At 42.0% G+C, this 25,637-nt stretch overlaps 2 protein-coding genes across 13 annotated transcripts in view; one reads left to right on the top strand and one right to left on the bottom strand.

Moving 5' to 3' along the window:
* The window catches only part of OFD1 (OFD1 centriole and centriolar satellite protein), a 44,648-nt gene extending 36,979 nt beyond the window's left edge, over nucleotides 1-7,669 (top strand). For all 7 annotated transcript variants that reach the window (XM_010354059.2, XM_030934204.1, XM_010354058.2 and 4 more), the window contains one exon: nucleotides 5,721-7,669. The gene's annotated coding sequence lies outside the window, so the exon portion shown is untranslated. The remainder of the gene's footprint in view (nucleotides 1-5,720) is intronic.
* GPM6B (glycoprotein M6B) overlaps nucleotides 380-25,637 on the bottom strand; it is a 175,028-nt gene continuing 149,770 nt past the window's right edge. For 3 of the 6 annotated variants that reach the window (XM_030934210.1, XM_030934209.1, XM_010354064.2), the window contains 6 exons: nucleotides 16,793-16,979; nucleotides 14,576-14,732; nucleotides 9,488-9,659; nucleotides 7,057-7,130; nucleotides 5,934-5,999; nucleotides 380-2,444 (listed from right to left, as the gene is read on the bottom strand). In XM_030934210.1, coding sequence (XP_030790070.1) covers nucleotides 2,295-2,444; nucleotides 5,934-5,999; nucleotides 7,057-7,130; nucleotides 9,488-9,659; nucleotides 14,576-14,732; nucleotides 16,793-16,979 — 806 coding nt within the window. In that variant the 3' untranslated portion in view covers nucleotides 380-2,294. Of the gene's footprint in view, nucleotides 4,002-5,933; nucleotides 6,000-7,056; nucleotides 7,131-9,487; nucleotides 9,660-14,575; nucleotides 14,733-16,792; nucleotides 16,980-25,637 lie in introns of all 6 variants that reach the window. The other 3 variants (XM_010354063.2, XM_010354065.2, XM_010354061.2) reach the window with 1 other exon arrangement.

Genomic DNA, 25,637 nt, shown 5'->3' with positions numbered 1-25,637 from the left:
AAATCTTCCAATAGACTTTTGTACCTTTGGTTTGAAAAATTACACACATGCTCTTATTTTGTTTCTACTTTGCTCAAGTTTAAGCCTCGTTGATCCTATAGGTAGATGGCATTTATTTGTTGAAAAACTACTCAGAAAAATTCTTAATTTACACAGAGAACTACAGAAGTGCTAGTGGCACTTTTATGCCCAATATAGCCCAGTGGATTATATAATATTTTCTGAAATTGCTGAAAAGATTTTTGCCAGAAATAAACCAAGCAGCACTCACAGACTTGATTTCCATACCAATGTGAAATCTTGACTATGCACATTGTTCAAAAGTGACACCATACTGAGGACAAAGATGGGATTTATGTATGGTAAAAAGGCAAGTGAATGAAGCTATAATTTTATTTCATTACTCTTAGTACATCCACAACTATTTCCACCTAAATAGATCTTTAAAATAAGCATACACAAGTATCGACTATTATCTACAAATATTTATTGTAACACTTGAATAGAACTACAGGAAGCCCTTGGCACTGATAGAAAATATTGATTCACTGTTAGGTTACAAAAATTTATACATAGCAAAATTTAATGCTCTTTACATAAAAAATATTAGACTACTTAAACAAAACTTCCAAAAATTCCTGGTAATAGCTACCAGAATTAGAAAAGTAAAATTAGGCTTTAGACACTGCCTCTTCTAGAACACTGGACTCTGACAGCACCTCCACTGCTGGAAATAATAGTTAAATCTGTCATGCAACAGGAAAACAAAACACTAAGCTATTTTGGAACAACTGTTCTACACAGAAGAGAGCTTCTCTTAATTAAAAAAAAAAAAAAAAAAAATCCCAAATAGGCATTTTTAGGCATTAACCAAAAAAAGAATCCAAATGAAATATTATACTTGATGTTCAATTTTAATAGCATCTTAATAAAGGTATGCTTCCTTTCATTTGAATACATTTCTGCACATGTATATGTTATAAAATCCAGGAAACAGCCCTACCACAAGTTAACTCTTAACAATGAATATACATAGTTAACCCTATAGTAAGCAGCCCCTTTGAAAAGCACTGATGCACCCAACAGTTAATATGAATCATTTCATAAAGAACAACACAAAGTTTACCATCACTAATACCCAGTACCTACAGTCACTTAATGTTCTGGAACACAATAATGTAGAAGGCAAGTTTCTTTTGAAAATGGCTTAAACTCAAGCAGTTTTCTTGCTGAACATCAAACTTTATTATTCCAGGAAACTAAGATTTAGATAAGAAAAAATGAAATACCAACCCTAATTTAAATTACTTAAGTATTCAAGTCTGTAAAAGCAGGAGGTTAGAGGTCTGTGGTCAATTTGCAATTAGGTTTTAGATAGTTGGTATGAAACTGTAAACTTAGTATCCAGACCACTGAAAAATGGTTTAGAATGGTGGTCATTTTAATAAGGTAACACTTCTTAATTAAAAACATTTATGGAACAAAATTCTGTGAAAGATTTGGGTCTCTAGTTACGATATAAATTCTTAGAAATTTAAAGCAAATACTCATTAAGGCAGAGCTGACATTTCCCAAGAATAATGAAAATTGAATCAGTATTTTGTTAACATGAAATCTGTTACAAAATTGCTTCTGGAAAGCTTGTCAATGAGTCCAGAATCCAGATTCTTTAATAGTAGGGTCAGCAGAATTGTAGCTAATTTTAGCATTATTGAAAAATATATTTCTGATTGACTCAGGAAATTAAAGGGTCCTGGACTTGGGAGGGAAAAGCTAATTTGAAAAGTCAGTCATAAGAATCACATTATCTTTGATCCAAAGCTTAATGTCAGCTGTCAGAAATGGAACTTTCCATCAATTCCATTTTATTTCCTATGTAGATAATACTTATTTGAGGACAGATGGCATATATGTGAATTTATGGTGTTATCCCTTGATGCTGGCATGTCACAGGTCCCTATCAAGGGGTGTGACATATTCCATTAGTGTCTTGGTAGAATTGCCCTAGCAATAAATGTGAACATGCCACCACAGATTCCCAAAGTATGAACGATCATTTTGTCAAAGTGTTGCCTTTTAAAATGGCTAACATGAAACCTCCAATATTTGTTCTAAAGAAAAAGATTTACCCACTGGAAGGTTTTCCTAGAGATACATCCCAGCAGCTTGAGACAGACAGTGAAGTGTTTGTACATCTACATTAGTTTGGTGGGATACACATCTGTACTGCAGAGCAGCTGTCTGATGATTTGTCAGAGCTGTAAATACGTCGGTCGAAACACTCTGGCAAATATTTATGTGTAAGAATTGAGTTGTTCTTTTGACCGAGACTGGATATCTTGCAGTTCCTGTTCTTCCTTTGCTTTGATATCCTGGTAAGCCTGCATTTTGCTCGCATCCTTTAAGTAAGCCCAGTTAGAAGACAGTATCATGAGGAAGTGGATCTGGAAGAGAAGGGTGAGCATGATGGCTAGTGAGCATGTGAGAAGGCAAAGCGAGGCGCTAGTTAGATTAGACGGACTTGACTTTAAAGGGGGCGAAGGTTATTCTGTATTAATACTCGCTCTACTAGCAGAGCTGTCAAATCCTGAAAGCATGCTCTACTAGTTGGCTTCGCATTAAAAGGCTGAAGAAAAGTTAGTACACAAACATAGTGAACTGGAAAAAAAATGGCCAAAGGTATTGTTAAGAAAAAGCAAAAATGAAATACAAGAGGGTGCTTTTTTTTTTTTTTTTTTTTAACCATTTTGAGAGTAATTTTAAAGATTGATGCGGAAGTTCGGGAGCACATTGTATAGTTGAAATAAGTGTAGTGTGTGCAAAGACATTTTCTACCTGTAGATAAATCAATTCCCCCAAAGGCCTAAAAGCATGAACAATGTTTATTTTGAGTAAATAATTAAACTACATATTTAACATGGAAAAAATTAAGTGAATGTCAAAACCAAAATTAAGAACTATAAGCAAAGCATGCAGTCTCTCTGTTAACAAAATTTAGTTGTGAAACTACACTTTTCATTTTGTAAATGCCATTTCATTTCATAAAATGCAAAAATCCTCAGTATCATTCTTTACACTTGATGCGGCAAACACTTCTTTCCTATTTTCCTTGTATTTCCTGCAAAATAAATCTACATCTCAAGTTCCTTATAGTTCATACCTCCTTCTCAACATATTTGAGACCTTCAGGTCCAGACCTAGTTTCTCTTCCCGTTAAAATCTTACATGCAGCTTGAGAACTAGCTATGAGGAAACAGTTATTACTTACCAAAACACACAATTTAAGGTTACCAATTTTGTGGGCTCTAAAGGAATGATTGTGTTGTGAGGGGGGGAAAAAAAAACTATCCACATATAAATCCTTTTTTTCAGAGAACTGGGTGACCTTTTTCTTCAAATTTTCATCTGGCTTATTTGAGGGTCATTTAGTGGTGAACCATGTGATCATAAAAAAATTGTTTTAAATTTAGAACATATTTGCAAAGTATTTTCCAGAAGGTGTGACAAAACAAAATCCAGATTAAATCCATTTCATCTTCAGCACTTGTTTTCATTTTCATCATTGAAACTGGTTATCAAGCAATCAAAAATAACAAAATGTTATTATTTCAAAGTGTTAATACTTCATTTAAAGATATTGCTCTCTAAAGTTTAAGTATGAGAACATTATTTTAAAGAGGATGCTCACCAGTGTCAGTAAATAACTGAATCCTTTTCAAAATGTGGAAATAGCCAGATCTCATTATTGTGTAATTCATGTACAGTAAGTCATCTTATTAATCTACCATGCAAGATGAGTTTACTAAAGCTATTTACAAATTACTGTAACAAAACTGCAGAAACCTAGACTCTGCTTTAGTCTGGAGTGTCAGTGATATTTCATGCTACAGAGCATAGCTCTCTAAAACTCCTTATGCAATTTAGAATTTAGTGCAGCAATCTTCCCGACTCTTAAACTTCAAAACCGCATAGTTATATGTAGTAGCCATCATGTAGATCAGCTGGTGGAAGAGAACAAAACAGGACAGTAAGATACAGGCAGTGAGGGCCAATGCCATGACACTTCTAAACTTGGGTGGGGACGGGTGCCTGCTCATAGTCTAAGGTGTTTCTTTTTTTTCCTCACTTAAAATCACAAGAGACAATTTTCCTATCTAGCACACACAAACTTTTTCTCATCACATATGTACAATGTAAGTCATTGGTTCTTCCCTAAGTTTATTAAAAGTACTTGGGCCGGGCGCGGTGGCTCACGCCTGTAATCCCAGCACTGTGGGAGGCCGAGACGGGCGGATCACAAGGTCAGGAGATCGAGACCATCCTGGCTAACACGGTGAAACCCCGTCTCTACTAAAAATGCAAAAAATTAGCCGGGCGTGGCGGCGAGCGCTTGTAGTCCCAGCTGCTTGGGAGGCTGAGGCAGGAGAATGGCGGGAACCCGGGAGGTGGAGCTTGCAGTGAGCCGGGATCGCGCCACTGCACTCCAGCCTGGGCCACAGAGCGAGACTCCGTCTCAAAAAAAAAAAAAATAAAAGTACTTGGATGTGTTTGAAGAATAACAGGACAGACAGCTGGGTCAACAGCATGAGAAGGATGAAGCTAAATGCCTTAATCCCCTCATCTTTCCAAAACCACGTGCTCAGCAGCAGGCAGTTATCTTTCCTACCTGTTGCTCAACCAAAAGAACAGGTCACCCCCATGATTTATGATTTTACAGGTGGTTTTTTTTCATAGATTCTAAGGGGAAGGAATGATTTAATGGTCAGAAAAACTGGGAATGACTAATTTACAAGCAGCTGAGATTTTCCCCTTCCTCTACCAGTCTTAGTTGGTTTTCCTCAAATCACAAACCAAGCCCTCCAAAATTACATGTGTACAAACATATACATACATAAGAGCGTGTGTTTATACAGTTGGTTTTCACTACTTGTAGATTCCGTATTTGTGACTGCCTGCTTGCTAAGATTCATTTGTAACCCTTAATACTTGAGGCACTTCTTTTGCAGTTATTAGCAGACATGTGCAGAGCAGTGAAAGTTGAGTTGCCCAGTATGCACATTCCTAGCTGAGGTTGAACAAGGCAACACTCTGCCTTCTTGTTTCAGCTCTCAGACTGTAAATAAGTATACTTGAAATATATGTAGTGCCACGTTTTTAACATTTTTTTGTGGGTGATTTTGCTGCTTAAAATGGCTCCCAAGCATAGTGCTGCAGTGCTGTCTAGAGTCCCTAAGCGCAAGAAGGTTGCAAACTGCCTGACCAGAGAAAATGTTCATTAGAGAAACTTCATTCAGAAATAGAGATAGTGCTATTGGCCATGAATTCAACATTAATCAACAATATATATTAAATAAGGTGTATTTTACACAGAAACACACAAAACAAGCTTATGTGTTGATAGGTTGATGAAAATGATGTGACCAGAGGCTTCCAGGAACCTAGCCATGTATTTCCCCTAGGAGCAGTGGTCCAGCATTTGCTAATTCAGTGCTTGAGGTGACTTTATGGAACATAGCTACTGTGTATGAGAGTGACTATATAAATGTATATATATGTGTATATTTCCACTTGTAAATTAATCCTTGGCAAAGAGAAATGGGTAATGCCTCATGTGAGCATTTCATTTGTGTGCGACTGAAGTCATGAAGCTAAGTGCTCAGTGCAACAAGATAATATGCTTGGCCTAGCTGATAGGTGTTGATACCCTCTTTTCTTTCCAGAGTCCAAATTACATCACCTACAATTGGTGCCAAGGCAGCCAACTAATACTTCCTGCAAACTACATGTGGTAAGTTAACACAGGCGCCAGTTAACCAAGGTTGAGTGCCAGAATCATTGGCTTCAATAGGCTGGTAAAAGCTGGAAGGGAAATCTGTCATTTAGAGGCTAGAGGGAGGAGGCTAGACTAGGGTGGTCTTGGGGCCATTACTCACCAGGGCAATGACGGTGGCACCAGCTCCTGCACAGGCCACAATGAACAGGTGATAGGACATGTAAAACTACAAAAGAACAGGGCACCAACATAAGCATTTGATGTGTAATGAAATGACCTACACTCATTCTGGGGTGCTGCTTCATCTGTCTCCTTTGCAGCTATTCTCTGCAAGACTGGGCACAGGCCTGCCTTCTCTTCATGCTCTGGCCTCATGGTGGAGTCACCTGAGGAGCTTTAAAAACTTTCTGATGCCCAGACTGCCCTCCAAATCAATTAAATCTGAATACCTAGGGGCTGGGCCTCAGCCATCAGTATAACATAGTGCTGCCTTGATGGCTGAAAGGTGCAGCCAAGGTGGAGAGCCCCTGCTTCAAGCCACTGCATATTATGGATATACAAATTGACAAGTTGGATAGGGTAGGAGCTGATTATTTCTGTAACTCACTGCTTTTTAAAAGCTTGCCAGGATTTTCTTAAATATACAAGCACCTACGAATGCATTTAAGAATTTTCCTGTATAAACAGTTACAAGCCAATGACCGAAGAATGTTCTAGGGCTGAGACAATTTAAACCAAAGTGTTAGGACACACTCCCTATTAAGAATGAATGAGAAATAGAGAAGTAGCCAAGTCATTCCAGAAATATAAATGATTAACTGTGGCCTCATTTATTAAAAATTGGGTATATACACAAATTCCTCTATGAAATAGAGGGACTCCTCTATGAAAATTAACTTACATCTGTTCTATGACAGGTGTTCTACTTTGAAAATCTTTCTGAAGAGGTGAGAGAAGAATCTAGATATATTATTAGGTTTGTAGGTTTGGGTTCACCTCTAAATTATTGCCCAAAGGAAAAGCTCTCCACTTCTTAAAGATTCTCACCAAATGGGTTGGACCATATGAAGTGACCATTTTTGTAGGTCAAAAATGTCTGAATAGTGATGGTTACATATAGCTCAATCTTACATATAACTCAATCTTAAAGAGTCTAAACAAGGAGCTTTCCTTAATAGCATTTTAATTATCTCTCTCCCTCTTTCTATAGCTAGGAGAACCCTTTTCTCAGCCTAATATTCAAGGGTTATTCTTATGAGCCCTCTGAACTGTGATGAGTTTACCTCGTTTGTGTTGCAGATGTTCTCCAGGGCAGAGCCGCATATTTTTCCCGGGAAAGCATTCCAAGGAATGATACCTGTAAAATGAACCCCAATAGGATGTTAGTACAAACTACAGTGCCTCATGTTCTTAATAGACCCCACCACTTTGGATGCCAGTTACAGTGTAATTGTAGGCTATGTTCTTCATTAAGAATTGATGGATCTGCTGTCTGCAGAACAAGCATTTTGGAATAAATAGCCCCATTTGAACAGTAGGCCAAAAGCAAAGCCAACTAGTTCATAAGAAATCTAAACAGCCTGATATTTTTTTCCCCTACAAATTGTGCTTTATTCAGTGAGGGTTCATATTTGGAAGTTCATATTTGTAAAGATTAATTTTCAAAGCCAGACCTTTCCTATAGTTACTGCAGGACAACCCCCTCATAAAGCATTTTATCACATTGAGGTCAAAATACATTTCCTCATGAATGTTGTGGTCTGTGGCCTTGCTGTCCAAGCTCTGTTAGTGGTCTGCCAGGAGTTCCAAAACTGCAAGTATACACTCGGAAACAAATTACAGGTTGACAGAGTAATTTATGTTTGTGGAAATCCAATAAAAAACTCTGGATTTGTACTTTGTTTTTATATTCATTTTTATTATGTCTTATAAATGTATTAGAAAATACTTTTGGATTGAAAATCAAATTGGATTTTTTTTTTTTTTTATTTTTTTTGGAGACAGAGTCTTGCTCTGTCACCCAGGCTGGAGTGGACTCCCATGATCTTGGCTTACTGCAGCCTCCACCTCCTGGGTTCAAGCGATTCTCTGCCTCAGCCTCCCGAGTAGCTGGGATTATAGGTGCCTGCCATCACGCCTGGCTAATTTTTGTATTTTTAGTAGACACGGGGTTTCACTATCTTGGCCAGGCTGGTCTTGAACTCCTGACCTCGTGATCCACCCGCCTCAGCCTCCCAAAGTGCTGGAATTACAGGTGTGAGCCACCACGTGTGGCTGGAAAATTTTTAAAAAGAAAAACACTACTGTCCTTTACCCTAGAGGGTGGGACAAGCAGAGTCTGATTTCTCTCTCACTGTAACCCTGAGGCTCCTCTGCAATGACAACTGTCCAACGGGCTGCTGCTTTTTTTCCCCTCTAATGCATAAGTTTGTGCTTAAACACTCCTAGGAGGTAAGGAAAGGAGTGTTAGAAGAAGAAAAGTCCTTATTCCTTTCATCCTTGACACGGGCCAAGAGTACATCTTTATACCTCAGAAGCATGGGAAATTGCCCCAAATTGTCAGTGAAACCATTAACTATAACAATAAATAGGCAAATATAGAGGATTTAAAAAGATGATTGCTGATTACCAAAAATTTGTGGCAAAACACTTATTTTTAAGGAATAGGGGAATGATATACATTTAGATATTAATTTACAAATACTTTAACAGCCAACTTTAGGCTCCGTTTTTAGCTCTATCATAAAGAACAGTGTTGTTCAGCCTTGGTCATTGTGAGAAGAGATTAGTCTGATGGATAGTTTCAAGCAAATGTAGTACTGTGTTGTAAGGTAAGATGTTGAGACTAAGCCACATGAGAAAAACAGCAGAAATGAAATAGTCATCTCTCTTCAGAAAAGCTCTGGAAGGACAGTCATTTCCTCTTCAATTCTGATGAAAGCTTTTCCCCCCACCCCCTGGTTGTTTCTGCCAGGAAAAGATTTCCTTCCATCGTGGCTGGAAGCAGTAATTAGACTCCTCCCTTAGGATGCTGCCCTCTCTTACTCAGCAGCAAAGTCAAGTCCCAAATTAATTGACAGGAGGAGCCACTGGTCTCTTCTGGGGCTTGTCACAATGAACCAACCTTAGATCCCTATTGTAAGGATCTCACTCATTAGAAAATGTTTGAACTCGTTTCCAACAGCTGACGATGATTTTTTAAAGAGTATATTCTGATGACTTTAAAATATGTCTGGATCTAATGTATTTTTCAGTACAGATGAAGTTTAAGCAGTTAGTCATTTTAAAAAGACCAGATTTGAGGAGTTGGATGTGCAAATTAATTGAATTACACAATGTGTGCAATATTATTTTGAATGGAAAGTTGGATGTTATAAAACTGAAAATAAAGAAAAAATATAATCTTTTTATAGTGGAGATCCAGAAGTCTTTTTTGATTGAACTGCATTATAAAGTAGTTTCATATTATGAAAAGCTTCTTTTACTACACACTTAATATGAAAACCTAACGAAATCTTGACACCTAGCAAGCTAAAAGCCTCCCTGATGTTTCCACCCAGAAAACAGCATATTGAAGGGAAAAGTATAAAATTACTCTGATAGAAGGGATGAAACAGATCATGACAATTAAAAGGATGCTCATGTAATAATTAGGTCCAGACATATGCATAAGAGGACAATGAATTAATTGGGGGAGGGGTGAATTGGAAGTACCGTATTGTCGGATATCCACACAGATCTGCTCCACACCCGTGGTCCCGTTGGTCTGCGGTGACTTGATGACTTCACAAGTTGACCATATGTTGTAGAACATAAACACGGGCACCGCTGAGAAACCGAACACGCCCAGCCAGGCCACTCCGAGCACATAGGTGAGGAAAACGAACTAGGCCAAAATGAGAGGAAGGACAGTCATCACTGAAACAGGCAGATGTGTCCCCTGAGTAGAAGGATTGTGCATTTTCAGGCCCAATACTGACCTGTGGAACACATTGTGGGGACCCTCACCCCGGCATTGGCAGCAAGAAGGAAGAGCCAACAAGGGAGCAGGGGAAGTAAGAGCCAGCCACATTCCCCAGAGCTAGAAGATCTAGAATTGGAGTGCCTGAAGCAATGTCAGGGCCTTTCGGGTCACCCTTAACTAACAAGGACAGGAGACCCCAAGGGGTGATCTCACTCGTCCAAGGACACAGAGCTGATCAATGGCAGCCTCTCAAGAGGTGCTCTTTCTAAATATCCATTCTGAAAATGCAGAACATCCTACATAACATGGGATAGATTCTGGATGCATTCCATATACCACTGAATTATAACTTCATATTAATTTCTCAAATGTTACCTTTATTTTTCATAACAGGTTGGCTCACAGAGAATAGCAATTGCCACAAGAAGCCCTCTCTCAAAAAGAACTTCTCTAGTTTCCTGATTCTGCAAAATTACCAAAACTTTCAAATAATCGCGAACACAAGCTTAATGCACGATCTATAAAATTCTCATTTTCCTCTAGTTTTCTTTTGTCTCTAAGATTCACAGCAGCTTTGCAAGCAAAGCAGTGGCTTAGGGAAAAAGCTTCAGGTGTTCACCCACACACTGTCATGGGCGATTCCAGGAAGAATAGAATCCTGTTGCTTGGCTTTCCTCTGCCTTGACCACTTTTCAGAGAGCTTTGTAAGGTGTCCTCAAAAACGTGGTATTTGTGTTCTCAGAAGGCGCGCCTACAGAGGGTGTGGGCGAGGGTGTGGAGTGCTAGTTTGGCTTTTCTATTTTGAAGCTGATGGTGGAGACCTGATGGTCCCCACTAACTTTCTGCGCCGCCGGAGATACCTGGGTAGTTGGAGGCCACCTCCTGATGGTCACAATGCCAGGAAACTGCAGAAACAAGACACTTTCCCTTTCACTGCAAGGAAGCATTTGCATCTCCAAAAATATTCAGAGAAGCAGATTTCAGCAGTTCCACCTCCCACTTCCTCCCACTGCTGCTCCAGACTAGGTTTCTTTCCCTTCAAAAGAAAACAGGACCTGAGCAGGAGGGAGCTGCTGGTTCTTGGCTTCAGTGAGCCTTCCCTTCTGTCAGAGGCCAGGAGTCCAAACGGAAGGCCACTATACCCCCACCAGAGGGCCCTGCTGCGGGCTGGCCCTATCATGGTGGCCTCCAGCGTCTAGAGCTGCTTCCTCAGTGAGTTCCTGGGCACAAGCCTTCCACACAGGACTGCGAAAGCAAAAGAAATCTCTGGACCCCCAAATCACTAAGCCAAAGGGAAAAGTGAAGCTGGGAACTGCGACAGGCAAACCTCCCATTCTATCCCTAAACAAGATAGCACAAAGATAAAGCTACATACTTCCCTCACAGCCCACAGGGAAATCCCTCATGGACAAATGACAGACAGAGCTCAAAGTCATCCCTCTGAGGCTCATGTGAGACAAATGCATATCTGACTACTTCCTCTCCCCTGTCATTTCAACAAGCCAGACCAGCTATAAGTGACTATTCCTCTACCTTCCTCTCCCATGTGAACTGTATATTCAATGAAAGGCTGTTCAGAGACCCAAAAGAATGCAACCATTTGTCTCTCACCTACTTGTGACCTGGAAGCCCCCTCCCTGCTTCGAGTTGTCCCCACCTTTCTGGACAAACCAATGTACATCTTACATTTATTGATTAATGTCTCACGTCTCCCTAAAATGTATAAAACCAAGCTGTGCCCCGACCACCTTGGGCCCATGTTGTCCGGACCTCCTGAGGCTGTGTCATGGACACATCCTTAACTTTGGCAAAATAAACTTTCTAAATTGGCTGATACCTGTTTCAGATACTTTTGGGTTCACAGGACTTTCTCGAAAAAAATCTGACGTAAGAGCTAAAAGCAGGCCATGCTAGGTGGGTTGGGGATCCCTCATGGTGTCCCTATCTCTAGGTGAAGTGCCACTGGCTCAAGTAGAAGCTCCTCTCCTCTCCACCATGTACTGTGTCCCGAACAATGCTCAAAGGATCCAAAAATGTTAAACATCAGGCAGTGGATGACTTAATGCTGTGCGCTGTGGAAACTAGACCTCTTTTATTTTTGAAACTTGATGGGTAGAAGTGAGGGGGAAAGCTGTCATTTTTAAAGCTGTGAGGGGGTGTTTTTTCTTTTTTTCCTTTGGAGGAGGATTCCCACTATTTGTGGCTATTTTCCCTCTGCTCTTCACAGGCATTTTATTTAACAGCTGCCTCCTTCCCCCACAAAAGTAACCATTCCCCTGACTTGTACAGTAGTCTCTTCTTTGTATTTTTTAACAGCTTTATTGAAATATGATTTACTCGGAAACTCATAAATTAATTTACTCCTTTGTTCTATGAACTGAATCTTAAAAAACCAACATGAAATGAGGATCCTATTTGAGATTGGGGAGGTCCAAACTGGTAAAGAACTAAATCGTTCAGCAATTGGAGTGATGGGTTTCATCCTTGTAGGTAGTTTCTTTTCAGAACATGCTTTTCTGAAATCACATCAAATGACACTATCTGTCAAGACTATTATCTATCCTTGAGAAGGGTAGGTGGGCATGTGAGCTTAAGCCCGGCTGGACCGTTCTGAAGTCCCACAAATGGTCATTCTGGACAAACCTAAAGATTGGCATCTGGATCCATGCGGCTGATGATGTTCTGCTCAACTACTTCCTGGGGGTGCTGCTTCTCCTGGAAGGGGCAGGTGTGGTGTGGAACAGAGACTGTGGAGTTGGGCCTGCGGCTGATGTGAGAGAGCAAAAAGGACAGTCCGGGCTGGGGAGGGGCTGGGGAGGAGCTGGGGAGGAGCTGGGGAGGGGCTGAGGAAAAGGCCCCTGTGACGTGGCCAGGCCTGTGGACTCCAAAGGAGAGTTTCCCACATTGCAGTCCCCTTCTTGCAGCCCTGCTGTCCTTGGAAAAACTGTTACATTCATTCATAACCTCTATCTCCAGATTCAAGTGATTCTCCTGCCTCAGCCTCCCACATCCCTGGGACTACAGGTATGCGCCACCATGCCTGGCTAATTTCTGTATTTTTAGTAGAGATGGGGTTTCGCCATGTTGACCAGGCTGGTTTCGAACTCCTGAACTCAGGTGATCCACCCGCCTAGGCCTCCCAAAGAGATGGGATTACAGGCGTGAGCCACCGCACCAGGCTGCCAATTCCATTTAGAAACTGAAATTCAGTGTGCCAAAAATCAAACTCCATAAATACTTCTCCCCTCCTCCCCTCCTAGGCTCTCAATGGAGAGCCTTTTCCTCTTGGAAAAGGACCATTTTCTTTTGTGATGAAGCACTTCTGAACCCTGTTTTTTAATGACCCATTAAGATCTGTCATCCTCTAGACCAGAGGTCAGCAAATGCTATCTTACTGTAAAGAGCCAGATAGAAAACCGTTTAGGCTTTGCAGGTCACGTATGGACTTTGTGGCAACTGGTCCAATCTGCATCATGCTTTGTAGCATGAAGGCAGCCACAGCTAATGTGCAAATGAATAGGCATGGCTATGTGCCAATCAAACGTTGTTTAGGATCATCAAAACTAGTCAGTCTTATAATTTTCATGTATCATGAAATACTCATTTTTTCTAACCACTGAAAGATACAAAAAGCATTCTTGGCCAGGCACAGTGGCTCACACCTATAATCAACATTTTGGGAAGCAGCTTGAGCCAGGAGTTCGAGACCAGCCTAGGCAACATGGTGAAACCCTGTCTCTACAAAAGATACAAAAATTAGCCGAGTGTGATGGAGTGCACCTATAGTCCCAGCTACTCAGGAGGCTGAGACTGGAGGATTGCTTCAGCCCGGGAGGCAGAGGTTGCGGTGACAGGTTGCAGTGAGTCATGATCACACCACTGCACTCCAGCCCAGGTGACAGAGCAAGACCCTGTCTTAAAAAAAAAAAAAAAAAAAAAAAAAAAAAAAAAAAAAAAAAAAAAAAAAAAAAATTCTTGACTGAGCATGATGGCTCACGCCTGTAATCCCAGCACTTTGGGAGGCTGAGGCGGGTGGATCATCTGAGGTCAAGAGTTCAAGACCAGCCTGACCAACATGACGAAACCCTTTCTCTACTAAAAATACAAAAATTAGCCAGGTAGTGGTGGCGGGCGCCTGTAATCGCAGCTGCTCGGGAGGCTGAGACAGGAGAATCGCTTGAACCCAGGAGGCAGAGGTTGCAGTTAGTGGAGATCGTGACACTGCCCTTGGAGACAGAGTGATACTCCATCTCAAAAGAAAAATCTTAGCCTTGAGCTGTACAAAAACAGGTAGTACACCAAATTTTGCCCACAGTCCATAGTTGCTAACCCCTGTCTTAGACTATAAGCTGCTTGAGAAAGAAGGCTGTGTTTGAATCTTTGCATCTCTAGTGGCTAGCAAAGCCCAGATAGGCGCTCTATACAGCAGGTGCTGGTAAGTATTTACAGAAGGATCAGGACGATTTTCCATAGTCCATGTATGTCTTTATGGCCATGATCCATATTTAAAGACAACCAAAGGGGAGCACTGAGACCACATGGAAGTTATCTCCTTCTATAGTGGGAACCTGGCATTTGAAAAATCTTCAGCACCCTTTTCACTTTTACACTGATGAGAACATTTGATTTATTTCTACCAGCCATAGATTTTAATTTACTATCAATAACATGTTGAAGGTTTTTATAGTCCTAACTCTAAATTGGTAAGGCCAATATTTGTGTCATGGACCCTCCATCCATGCTCGATACCTGGTAGCTTTTGCCAAATACAAGGAAATACATCAAGGCATGGCTCTGGTTGTAAATCAAACAATCTGTTATCAGAGGTTCACACTCACCATTCCACTGATGCATCGGCCACAGGCGGTTGTTTTAAACTCACCGTGCAGTTCTTTCACTGCACTTGTGGTGTAAAAGCCTTCTGCCAACAGAATGATCCCATACAAGAAGAAAAAGGACGCAATTCCATAGATGACATACTGCATCAGTTGTATCCTACAAAGAGAAGAGATCCTGAACCATTAAATTCACTGCCTGGTAGTGACTATGTTTCTGGACGCTGGAGAGAGGACATGAGGGGGATGTTCCTGTGAGCGCATCACTCGCCCCACTGATGGCTTTGATGTACTTGTGGGGCATCCTGGGCGGCATCCCTGCCTATGTCCCAGCAACATGGGCCTTCCTTCCAAGGTGGGAATGATGTTTCCTTTGCTCAGGGCAGCATCCATTTGTAATCTTTTAATCCTTACCTGAGTCCTGGGCGGCAAGGGTTAGAATCCTCATTTTGCACATAAGTAAAACACAGGCATTGAGGAGTTAAGCTCCTCATCAGAGGATACACAGTGGCAAAGCCAGCATCTGAACCCTGGTCCATGACAACATGTTCTTTCTGCCCTATCAAAATGCCTCCCAACTAGGCCTAGTGGTTCATATCACTCTGATAAAACCCCTAAGTAGGCACTCAGGGTTTCTTTAGGGGGTAATTTAGGGAGATGTTTTTTGCATTGTGACTCCCACCACACAAGTAGTAGTAGGTTGAGTAAGTTTAAGATACAGAAAGTTAATTCACAATGCAGTTTGTCTCACAAAAGCTAACGAAGATGGATGACATGTCCTCAGCCTTCGGCTGCCCATTGGAATCACCTGGGGAGCTTGGAAAATACTGGTACCTGGATCCCACCCCCAGAGATTATGTCCTAATTGGTCTGGGGTAAGGTATGGGGATTTTTTTAAAGCTTCTCAGAGGTTTGAGAGCCACAGATTGAGATCACTACCTAATTAAATCAATACACCTTTCCCAGGTTCAGTCTTGGTATACATTTCTTCTTTGCACATAGCTGGCACTCAGTGAGTCCCTTGTCCTGCTTGAGCCCTCCTTATAATCTCCCCAACCTGTGTTCATTTCTTTGGAGGTCATTTGTGAACGGATAAGAAAGAATAAAATTCCCTAAGGACTGAAGAGTCTCCAACATGACTCCATGACTATTCCATAAAAATTCATTCATGTCTTTTTTTCAGTCTCGTAAAGAAGCTTCTTATAATCATGACACATAAACACTGGAACTTTGAGATTCAAGGGAAGAAAAAGAAACGGTGAAGGAAATGGAGAAAGGGGAAGACATGTGAAGAAAATAAGTAGTTTGCTGCTGAGCTTGCACAGTTATGAGAATCTATGCATGGGAGTCACTGTGACTCCATTGAGAATGTTTCCTGAAAGAAAGGCAGAGATCTGCTGCTAAACCCCTGGACCTTCCTCTCTTCTGCAATGGAGGATGCCCTGGGATCTGCTCCTCTGCTAGAAGAGTTAACGTTAAAATACTGCTCCTGGAGGCTCAGAGTTGGGGTCAGTCCTTAACAGGGCTCCTACCATTCCAGAGATGGTCACTTCCTGGGAGAAAGCCAGAGGCATCTGTTACTTGGGAACAATACAACTCTGTTGAGACAATCGGCAGCATCACCTATCACCATGTCACAGCCCCCCATGTCCACAGCTACCATGTGTGAAGTGTCCTGTGTGCATACCATGCCATTCCCAACATTCCCAAGTAACATTCCACCCTGGGGCCTAAACATCTACCACATTCTAGGCCCTTTCTTTTTCCTTCTCTCATGAACCTTTTTCTATCTGCATGAAGTGAACTTTAAGTAAAAGCATTCATTTTCTGCCAGGAGAGCACACTGTAGTCTTTCTGAAAAACATCATGAGGTGGTTGCATCTTAGATACTTTTTTTTAAAAAACAAAGTATCACTCTGTCACCCAGGCTGGAGTGCAGTGGTGCCATCCTGGTGCACCGCAACATCCACCTCCTGGGTTCAAGTAATTCTCCTGCCTCAGCCTCCTAAGTAGCTGGGATTACAGGCACACACCACCATGCCCAGCTAAATTTTTTTTGTATTTTTAGTAGAGGTGGCGTTTCACCATGTTGGCCAGGCTGGTCTTGAACTTCTGACCTCAGGTGATCTGCCTGCCTCAGCCTCCCAAATTGCTGGGATTACAGGCATGAGCCACCAGGCCAGGCCTTAGATACATTTTTAAAGGGAACCAGATACTTACACCTCGCTCAGCAAGGCATGGTCACTGGCGTTGGTGGAGAAGTGTTGCTCAAGAATCGCCACGGTGCCTGCGAGAGCCACATGCCCACAGCCGCAGAACAAGGCCACCCCGGAGAAGCAGAGGATGGTGGCCACCAGGGAGGCGTAGGGGACTCCTCCCAGACACTTGATGCAGCATTCAAAGCAGCCTGGACCCAAAGGAGAGAAAATACAGCCATTATGGGCAAGAACGCCTCTGGTCTTCAAGAATACCACATATTCACAGAGAAGGCTTTAATTATTCCATCTCCCCTCTCATGCTCTATGATTAATACTTCGACATCCCAAGGGCCAGTGTGGTAGTTACCGTGATCTCACATTCTGCAGTGAGGACCCTGAGCCTCCAAGAGAGAATGTAACTTAATTTGCTCAGAATCTGGAAGGGTAGCGAATGGCAGAGCAGTCAATTGACAAAGAGTTATAAGGTAGTTGCAATTCTAGAGCTTCCCTGATTGACTGAGTGGTGGGGCAGTCCTGCTCAAGTGCCTATGAGAAGCACTCATTCCACCAACACAGTCAAAAGAGGACAGCAGTGAAGCTGCAGCTCTATGAAGAAAAACAACAGTCAGGTCATCTCCAGCCTCACAGTTCTGGGGTTTCAATACGTCTGCTGCTGTAGCAACCAACGGCTTTCCCCAAGCCCTGGACCTCCTGGGCAACTGGGAGAATCCGATACAGCAATTATGCCGTCGCCCGGTTCAAACAAATAGCAAGGTGATTGTTTTCGAAAGGTGACAGGTATTTTGGTCCCTAATTCAGTGAAGTACAAGGTCACCAAGAGCCACTCAAGTTTCATTCAAGTTGACATCAGAAATTATCTCAAATTTTTAATAAAAATGCTTCCCTCCAGCCCAGTCAGCTCAAGCAATTCATTCACAGTCCTCCTCCTCCCCGGCTTCCACCTTCCCCGACACACACGTTCAGAGTCAGAAACCAGAACTGGTGGGTGATATTTAAGTACTGGAAGGAGAAAAAAGAACAGAAGAAAAAAACAAAACCAAAATGAACATCCATGAAGTGGAATGAAGGAGAGACAGCCGTAACTGTTAATCTTGAAAAGATGAGACTTGTATTCATTTTTAAAATAAACTTTTACTTGAGATGTCCATAAAGACCTGCCCGAGGGGCAGAGCCAGGTGACACTTTCAGTTTGGAGACATTTATGTTTCAGTAAAGGCAGCACTGGCCTCGGGATAATGTCAGTACCTCTCCTAACCTCCCGTCCCTGTTTATATTATCCAGACCCTTAAGTAAATGGCTTGTCAGGGAAATTGAACTTTAAACGCATTATGGTGTTTAACAGCAATCAAGGGCACTTCATTACTTCAGGGCAAGCACATTAAGCCAGACAAAAAAAAAAAAAAAATTCCCCCAAATGGTCTTCACAGTTAGGTTATGGAATGACAACCCAGCATAAAACACCATAGATGAATGTTTTCATTTTAGTGAGCATTCCTTTTAAACTAGCATTCGCTTAAACCTATGGAAAATGACTATGAAAACTCATTACTAGATTTCTCTTTAGTTCATCGGAAGACAAAAAATATCAGAGCTTCGGAAAATAAAAAATATCAGGGCTTCATAAGAAAGCTGTGCTTCCTTTCATTTCAAAACATGAGCAGCTGTTTTTAGGAAGACCAACTTCCCTGAAATGGATTGGGGAAACTATATAAAATGGGAACCATCCTGGCTAATATGGTGAAACCCTGTCTCTACTAAAAATACAAAAAATTAGCCGAATTAGCCGGGCACGGTGGCCTGCACCTGTAGTCCCAGCTATTCGGGAGGCTGAGGCAAGGGAATCGCTTGAACCCAGGAGGCAGAGGTTGCAGTGAGCTGAGATCGCGCCACTGAACTCCAGCCTGGGCGACAGAGCAAGACTCCTTTTCAAAAAAAAAAGGGAACCAGTGCACAATATGATTCAAGTTCACTAGCAAGTCAGTATCTTAAAGAGCTTCAGACACTCGGGATTTGTGAGCAGAGATGTTAGACCTCAATCTTATTTTGTCACATGACTTTCTGGGGACTGAGGTGAGAGGAATGCAACTCAAAGTCCAAATTCTCTCCAGGTTCCCAAGCTAAGAGAAACCAGAATCCTTGGCCTTGACGTATCTCATTATAAAGAGAAAACAGACATGGGTATTGCATCATTCACAGCCTCCCCACATTCTCAGCTTCTATGATCATGTTAAGAAAAAGATGAATGCCTGCTTTCCTGACTAACAAAGTTGTATCTGGTCCTTAAAGGATAAAGATGTGACGCCTTGGGACTGTGTGGTCCAAAATGGTAGCCAGTAACACATGTAGCTATTTAAATGTATTTAAAATTAAATAAAATGAAACATTCAGGTCCTCTGTTGCACAAACCACATTTCATATGTTCAAAAGTCACATGGACTAGTGGGTACTGTATTGGACAACACAGATATAGGACATTTCATCATCACAGAACACTGCTTTGGAATACATTTGAATTGTCACATATTTGATTTTCTATAATGTGAGCTGGGTTCTAACTGGATTTTCTGTTGGATTTCATTAATTCAGTACTTTGTGAAGACCTACTGGGTGCCAAGTATACAAATGTGAAATAAGATACCTTTATTGGCTTCAAGATAAATCCAATACTGCAGGCAGACAAGTAACACAATTATTATAGTCCAGCATGATAGGGGTAAAGATACAGACCCCTGCAGAGCCAGTGGAAAGGGAGTGAAGGCAGACAGGGAAGGACAGAAGGGCAAATAATTCATACTAGAGGGGTCCTTCTACAGAAAGACCTAGTATCCAGAATACTTAAACAGCTGATGTGGTGACAATGACATATAACCAGATAAAACTGTTCATTAATTCTCTGAATTTATGTATATATATATATAATATATATATTTTTAAACTAAACCCACACCCTTTTTCATCATTTGGAGTTAGGGTTAGGTGTTACGGTGTAGCACACTTGCCCTTTAATGATAGAACTCGTCCTTCCAAATCCACAGTTGCCACTTCAGTCTTTCATCCAAATGGTTAGAGCATTCCAAAGAAATATCACAGCTGCTCCCAGGCTCATAAAGACAAGTGGGGTTAGAAGAATGATGCTGTTCAATCCCAAATTCAATACTAGATCAAAGCTAAAGTTTCCTTCCAATTTAAATCTCTCAAGGACTCTGTATAGCTCATGCTGTGGATCTAGTTTTACAACAGCAGGGAAAACCAGAAACTCGAGAATTTGGGGGATCACTTCAATGAATCATGCTCTCTCAGCAGATGCCAATGCTCTTACGTTTTCAGCAGATGATTTTATTTGTGGCTGTAGGAACCCTAGCTCCTATAGAACAGAAATCACCATCTTTGCTCCACTAGCACAGATAAAAACTCTTATGGACTGTGCCAGCCAACATGACTAGAAGCTAGTGACATAAAATACCGGAAAAGTTTATGGGACATAATACAGCTGGATGTAGAGCTTATTCTAGCTTAGTTGACTAGTTATCTTCAGGGTTAAGATTGCATGTGTGGTAGATATCCAACCATCTATAAATGGATCACTCTCCACTGTACCTTCTATGTCAGTATAGAAGCCACCTCTGGTCACAGTGTGCATGATATTTTTGAACACTGGGCAATTTAGTCACATATCACGCACTCATCCTGGAGGAACCAAAACTGCTGCAAAAAGTTAGTAAGAAAAAGCTAAATGTGTTTATTTAGGAGCTAGAGGATATAGGTAATATAGGAGCTAGACCACCTAGGGCTTTCCAGGCCACCTTAAGAATTCTGGACTTTATCTTCAAAATCATGGGAAGCCACTGAGTTTTTTTTTTGTTGTTGTTGTTGTTGTTGTTGTTGTTTTGTTTTTTTGAAACAGTCTTGCTCTGTTGCCTAGGTTGGAGTGCAGTGGCACAATCACTGCTCACTGCAGCATTGAAATCTCTGGCTCAAGCGATCCTCCCACCTCGGCCTCTTAAGTAGCTGGGACCACAGGCCCATGCCACTGCACCCAGCTCATTTTTTATTTTTTAAATTTTTTGTAGTGACAGGGTCTCCTTATGTTAGCCAGGCTGTTCTCTAACTCTTGGGCTCAAGTGATTCTCTCGCCTCGGCCTCCCAAAGTGCTGCAATTACGGATGTGAGCCACCATGCCTGGTCTGCCAGGGAGCATTTTTAAACATGGGAAACAGATTGGGGTTGTGAAAGATCACTCTGGATGATGCGAAGGGATATGTGGATCTGTAGCTGAGAAGAGCTGAACTTGAATGCTGGCAGCTTCTACTGGGCAACAAGGAAAACTATCAGAGGTCAAGAAAAGATAGGAGTGGACCATTTGTCAATTCCATGTACTTTGCAAAGTGTGTTCATTGGACCAGCAGTATCAGCTTCAGCAGGGAGGAACCTGTGAGAAATGAAGAATGTTGGGCATGGCCCCAGACTAGCTGAGTCAGAATCTGCACTTTAACAAGCCCTCTGGGGTGATTTGTGTGCACATGAAAATTTGACAAGCCCATTTCTAGTCAACAGTGGCATCTTCCCAGTCTCAGGTGTGGCATCCTGAGTCTGTTTGAAGTGCCTGCTTTCATATTCAATGGCGTGTGATGTTTTTTCTCTAAGACGTGGCCCACTGGGTTTGGCCATAACCCTCCAATCACTTGTGAATCAAATGGCAAGTTCCAAGGACTACAGTGAAGAAAAACAAAATGTTCCAAGTTGTTCGGCCGTCTTGAAAAGAGTGCAGCTAGAGTGCATTTTTGTGAGCCAAGCAAATACTATTAACCTTGGAATTTTTCATGCTTTAGTGTCATGCCATAGGCAGGGTCTGAGAAGACAGGAATTGAGTCACCTGAGAAAGCAGATTTCTAAACACACACACTCCTACCCACTGCAGTGCTGGGAGTGCCTGTGCACACAAAGGAGGTAGATCTGGGATTCAGGCTGTCCTTAGTAGTCATAGGCAAGCTGATGTTTTTAAATATAAGGGTGGTGCCAAGTACCAGCAGAACACCATGCTGTTAAAAGTTTACGATAGCTAAGGAAAACCAGTGCTTTTCTTGGATGCTCCTATAAATCCACAGACTGAATTTTCCCAAGCTTCAAACCAGCAATGACAACATTGGGTAACGTGAATGAGAAAAAGGAAAGCATTTTTTTGATGGCTGTGATGTATTCATGTACAAAATAAAAATCAATGCCAGGCTTTTTTTTTTTTTCCCTGAGAAAGAGTCTCACTCTGTTGCCCAGGCTAGAGTGAGTGGTGTGATCTCCACTCACTGCAGCCTTAACCTCCTGGGTTCAAGTGATTCTTATGCCTCAGCCTCCCTAGTAGCTGGGATTACAGGCACGTGCCACCACACCCAGCTAATTTTTTGTATTTTTAGTACAGACGGAGTCTTGCCATGTTGGCCAGGCTAGAATGCCAGGCTTTCTAGCACATTTTAATAGTAATTCTCAATACCTCTCACCAAACCCTAAAAGCCTCTGTTGGGCTCATGTCTTATGCCTTCATTTAGCTGGCCTCTGGATAAAAAGAATTTTAGGTTTTGATTCACACAAAAATTACAGTGTACATTAGCCTAAGACAGTTTAAATATAAGCCATGTAGTAGGGAGGGGAAAAAATACACATCAATGCCTTTAACACTCAAAGGCTATTTTGTCTCCAGCATCCCTAGAACCTTTTGTGCAGAACAACAGAATAAAACACCTTTTGTCCTCAGGCTTGTGGATGGCCGTTGCCATGGCTGTGAGTTCATAATGGCCAAGTGATTTGCCCAAGTTGTCTGTAATCTTGGCTGCAGATTTAATGCTGGCTCAGACGGAGGGCTGGCACGAACAAGGGCTCAGATTCTTCCCCAGGGAATGAATGTCACACATACACCCCCTCCCAAACACCCCCCCACACACCACACACACACACACACACACACACACACACACAAAACTCTTACCTCTCTACATGGGGACTTCCTTGCTATATTACTGATTCTTAATGAGCCACAAAATTAAAAAGAAAAGATACAGGAACCAAGCTTTACAACTTTCAAGCAACAAGCAATGGGAAAATGGAGGGAGTGAAAATCCTGAGAAGCAACAGTCAATGTCAGTGGACAGAAGCTTCCCTGATTCTGAGCTGGCCGAGCAGTTCTCAACAGGGGGTGACTGTGCCCCTCAGGGGACATTTGGCAATATCTGGAGATAGTTTTGGTTGCCAAAGCTGGGGGAGAGGGTGCTTCTGGCATCTAGTGAGTAGAGACCAGGGATGCTGCTCAAAACCCACAGTGCACAGAATATGCTCTTATAACAAAGAATTATCCAGCCCCAAATGTCAATAGCTCCAATGTGGAGATTCTCTGAGGTAGCATAAAAAACATGTATGTCGTTTAGACCACTGGTTCCTAATCCAGGCAATTTTGCCACCCAGGGACATTTAGCAGTGTCTGGAGACAGTTTTGGTTGTTACAACTGAGGGTGGGAGGACACTACTGGCATCTAGTGGGTAGAGGCCAGGGATGCTCCCAAACCTCCTATAATACACAGGATAGCCCCCACCCCGAAATGAAGAATGATCACACCCAAAATGCCAATAGTGCTATAAACCAAAAATAACTCTGGGCCGGGCAGGGTGGCTCACACCTGTAATCCCAGCACTTTGGGAGGCCAGGGCAGGCGGATCACGAGGTCAGGAGATCGAGACCATCCTGGCCAACAGGGTGAAACCCCCATCTCTACTAAAAACACAAAAATTAGCTGGGTGTGGTGGCGCATGCCTGTAATCCCAGCTACTTGGGAGGCTGAGGCAGGATAATCGCTTGAACCAGTTGGAGGTTGCAGTGAGCTGAGATTGTGCCACTGCACTCCAACCTGGCGACACAGCGAGACTCCGTTTCAAAAAAAAAAAAAAATCTAAGCACCACCCCCCTCCCCACCCAACCATCTGAATAGATTTCTGCTCTCTGCCAAGGGGATTCCAAAGTTAACCTGAAAAAACTGGTTCAGGCCATGAATGGAGGGGAGATTCAAACATACCTCATTATACCCTCCTCCCTTCTGGAATTAAGGAAAAGCTAACCAGCATTAACATCAACAGACCTTAAATCTGATGAGAGACATTTACAATCTATTCTCTCTGAAACCTGCTACCTGGAGGCTTCATCTACAGGATAAAACTTTGGTCTCCACAACCACTTATCATCATAACCCAGACATTCCTTTCTATGGATTCCAGGTCTTTACATAATTTTTAAATCTTCCTGTAACCTGCAAGCCACCCTCTGACCCCCTTTGAGTTGTCCTGCCTTTCCAGATTGAACCAGTGTACATCTCACAGGTATTGATTGATGTCTCATGTTTCCCTAAAAGGTATAAAAGTAAGCTGTGCCTCATCCACCTTAGGGACATGTTATTAGGATCTCCTGAGGCTGTTTCAAAGGCCTGTTCCTAACCTTGCTGAAATTAACTTTCTAAATTGATTGAGACCTGTCTCAGATAGTTTTGGGTTCACAGTGCCAAGAGTGAGAAACCCTGCTCTCAGGTTACAATATATAATTCTGGTCTCAGACATTTGGTGACACTGCCAAATTCTAAAATCTTAAAAAGAAATGCTTAAAAGAAAATTAACTTTCTTGGAATACATTATAGAGCAGAGGTTCTCCATTTTTCCTGCACATTGGAATAATCTGGGGAGCATCTGAGAATCCTGATGCCCCAGCTTCGTCCCAGACCAATTATATCAGAATTTATTGGGGATGGGACTCAGGAATTACAGGGTTAGGGCTTGTTTTTTTGAAGCTCCCCTGGTGGCCCACCAGCTAAATCTGGCTCTCCTCATGGCCTGCAAACTCAGAATGATTTTGACATGATTCTAAGTGGTTACTTTTTTAACTGCTTAGAATATATTTAAAAACCTATTTTGTGACACATGAAGGACACACAAAATTCAAATTTCTGTGTCTATAAAGTTGTACTGGCACACAGCCACGCTCATTCATTTACATATGGTCTATGGCTACTTTCAAGCTACAAAGGCAGGGTTGAGGCATTGCCACAGGTATTTACTATGTGGCCCTTTAAAGGAAAGTTTTGCAGACCTCTGTTTAACAGGAGTGGTTGTCTCTCTCTCTCTTTTTTTTTTCTTTCCCAGATACAGTCTCACTCTGTTACCCAGGCTGGAGTGCAGCAGTGCAATCTCAGCTCTCTGTAACTTCTGCCTCCTGGGCTCAAGCCATCCTCCTGCCTCAGCCTCCCAAATAGCTGGGACTACAGGAAAACTTTTAACCTGCATATAAATCTCCTGGGGACCTCATTAAAACGCAGATTCTGTTCAGGCAGGTCTGGAAAGGACATTGAGCTCCCAAGTGATTCTAACCTGCCTGCCCACCAGTCTCACTCTGAGCCAGGAGTGGGCTCTCAAAGACGGTCTGTGCCGCCCCGGGAGACCTCAAGATCCTTGCAGGAGGACTGTGAAGCCAAAACTCTTTTTATAATAGCACCAAGATGTTATTTACTTTTTTCACTGCTTGACATTTGCACAGTAAAACTGCTGATGCCTGAGCGCGAATCAGGCAGTGGCCCCATAGTGTACTTAGCAGGAACACATTCCTCACCACCACGCGCTTGCAAGAAAAAAAATTAAAGTAAAAAGCCAGTTTCACTTCCAAATGTCCTCGATGCAATAAAAAATTATTAATTTGATAAATCTCAACCCCCGAGTATGTGTCTTTTGAACAGTTTGTGTAATGAAATGAGTGAGAGGATGCAGAGAGCCGTTCTGCTGCAAACCAGCATGTGATGGTGGGCTGGAGGAAACATTCTTATGTA

This window comes from Rhinopithecus roxellana, chromosome 7 (genome assembly GCF_007565055.1).
Source record: "Rhinopithecus roxellana isolate Shanxi Qingling chromosome 7, ASM756505v1, whole genome shotgun sequence".
NCBI classification, from domain to species: Eukaryota; Metazoa; Chordata; class Mammalia; order Primates; family Cercopithecidae; genus Rhinopithecus; species Rhinopithecus roxellana.
The sequence above is the reverse complement of the archived record's forward strand: the minus strand, read 5'-3'. Positions and strand labels throughout refer to the sequence as shown.